Here is a 2,360-nt window from a genome sequence, read left to right as displayed (position 1 = left end):
CCGTCGCCCGCCCGCGGCCTCGGCCCCGTCACCTAGCCGCGTCCCTGTCCTCCGACACCGTCGCCCGCCCGCGGCCTCGTCCCCGTCACCTAGCCGCGTCCCTGTCCTCCGACACCGTCACCCGCCCGCGGCCTCGGCCCCATCACCTATCTGTGTCCCTGTCCTCCGACACCGTCGCCCGCCCGCGGCCTCGTCCCCGTCACCTAGCCGCGTCCCTGTCCTCCGACACCGTCGCCCGCCCGCGGCCTCGTCCCTGTCACCTAGCCGCGTCCCTGTCCTCCGACACTGCCACCTGTCCCTGTCCTTGTCCCCAATCTGCATCCTCCAACACCGTCACCTGCCCACGTCCTTGTCCCCATCCCTTGACGCCGTCACTTCTCCACACCCGTCCTCCGCCACTGCCGCCTGCCCCCGTCCTCGTCCCCGTCCCCCATCCACATCCCCATCCTCTGCCCCTGCCACCTCTCCCGTCCCTTCTCCACGTCCTCTGCCACCGTCGCCCACCCATGTCCCTGTCCCTGTCCCCTGTCCTCTCTCCACATCCTCTGCCACCGCCGGCTGCCCGCGTCCTTGTCCCTGTCCCTTGACACCGTCACTTCTCCACACCCCCGTCCTCCGCCACCGCCAGCTGCCTGCGTCCTTGTCCCTGTCCCCGTCCCCTCTCCGTGTCCTCCGCCACCGCCGGCTGCCCGCGTCCTTGTCCCCGTCCCCTGTCCCCTCTCCACATCCTCTGCCACCGCCAGCTGCCCGCGTCCTTGTCCCTGTCCCCGTCCCCTCTCCGCGTCCTCCGCCACTGCCAGCTGCCCGCGTCCTTGTCCCTGTCCCTTGACACCGTCACTTCTCCGCGTCCCCGTCCCCCGTCCCCTCTCCGCGTCCCCGTCCCCCGCCCCCGTCCCCGTGGCCTGACGCCGCCGCCGGCGCCCGCAGGGCATCGGCTGCTACATGTTCCGCGTGGACGACCTGGAGGTGGTGGACGCCACGATGCACGGCAGCGCCGCCCGCTTCATCAACCACTCGTGCGAGCCCAACTGCTACTCGCGCGTCATCCAGGCCGAGGGCCGCAAGCGCATCGTCATCTTCGCCCTGCGGCCCATCCGCCGCGGCGAGGAGCTCACCTACGACTACAAGTTCCCCATCGAGGAGCCCGCCGCCAAGCTGCCCTGCAACTGCGGCGCCAAGCGCTGCCGCCGCTTCCTCAACTGAGCCGCTGGCCGGGCCGTCATCGGTGCCATCACGGGATCGTGGGGAGCAGCTAGAGCTCGTGGGGGGCCACCGGGAGTCATGGGGAGCCCCCAAGGATCGTGGGGAACCATCAAAGATCATGGGGAAGCCACCAAAGATCATGGGGAACCACCAAAGATCATGGAGAGCCACCAATGATCATGGGGAGCCTCCATGGATCATGGGGAGCCACCAATGATCATGGGGAGCAACCAGGGATCATGGGGAGCCACCAGAGATCATGGAGAGCCACCAATGATCATGGGGAGCCTCCATGGATCATGGGGAGCCACCAATGATCATGGGGAGCCATCAAGGATCATGGGGAGCCACCAGGGATTGTAGGGAGCCATTATGGATCATGGGGAGCCTCCATGGATCATGGGGAAGCCACCAAAGATCTTGGGGAGCCTCCATGGATTGTGGGGAGACTCCATGGATCATGGGGAGCCACCAGGGATCATGAGGAGCAACCAGGGATCATGGGGAGCCATCAAAGATCATGGGGAAGCCACCAAAGATCATGGAGAGCCACCAAAGATCATGGGGAGCCTCCATGGATCATGAGGAACAACCAATGATCATGGGGAGCAACCCAAGGATCAGGGGGAGCAACCAGGGACCATAGGGAGCCACCATGGATCATGGGGAAGCCACCAAAGATCGTGGGGAGCCACCAATGATCATGGGGAGCCATCATGGATCATGGGGAGCAACCAGGGATCATGGGGAAGCCACCAGGGATTGTGGGGAGCTATCGAGGATCATGGGGAAGTCACCAAAGATCATGGGGAGCCACCAAGGATCATGAGAAGCCACCAAGGATCATGGGGAGCCTCCAATGATCATGGGGAGCTTCCATGGATCATGGGGAAGCCACCAGGGATCGTGGGGAGCAACCAGGGATGATGGGAAGCCATCAAGGATCATGGGGAAACCACCAGTGATCATGGGGAGCCATCAAGGATCATGGGGAGCCTCCATGGATCATGAGGAGCCTCCATGGATCGTGGGGAGACTCCATGGATCGTGGGGAAGCCACCAGGGATCATGGGGAGCTTCCATGGATCGTGGGGAAGCCACCAGGGATCATGGGGAGCTTCCATGGATCATGGGGAGCACCCAAGGATCATAGGGAG

At 64.5% G+C, this 2,360-nt stretch overlaps 1 protein-coding gene across 1 annotated transcript; it reads left to right on the top strand.

The window, feature by feature from the left end:
• The first annotated feature begins 912 nt into the window (after positions 1 to 912).
• LOC112966120 (histone-lysine N-methyltransferase 2B-like) lies at positions 913 to 2,354 on the top strand. The gene has a single exon (XM_026065870.1). The coding sequence runs from the start codon at positions 943 to 945 to the stop codon at positions 1,201 to 1,203; it is 261 nt and encodes an 86-aa protein (XP_025921655.1). The 5' UTR covers positions 913 to 942; the 3' UTR covers positions 1,204 to 2,354.
• The last annotated feature ends 6 nt before the right edge of the window (positions 2,355 to 2,360 follow it).

The sequence above is a fragment of the Apteryx rowi genome, unplaced genomic scaffold (genome assembly GCF_003343035.1).
Source record: "Apteryx rowi isolate R43461 unplaced genomic scaffold, aptRow1 scaffold_2323, whole genome shotgun sequence".
NCBI lineage: Eukaryota > Metazoa > Chordata > Aves > Apterygiformes > Apterygidae > Apteryx > Apteryx rowi.
Note: the sequence above shows the minus strand (reverse complement) of the source record. Positions and strands in the feature narration are given on the sequence as shown.

Coding starts and splice junctions, on each gene's coding strand:
- LOC112966120 (XM_026065870.1), top strand. CDS start 943: ATGTTCCGCGTGGACGACCTGGAGGTGGTGGACGCCACGATGCACGGC.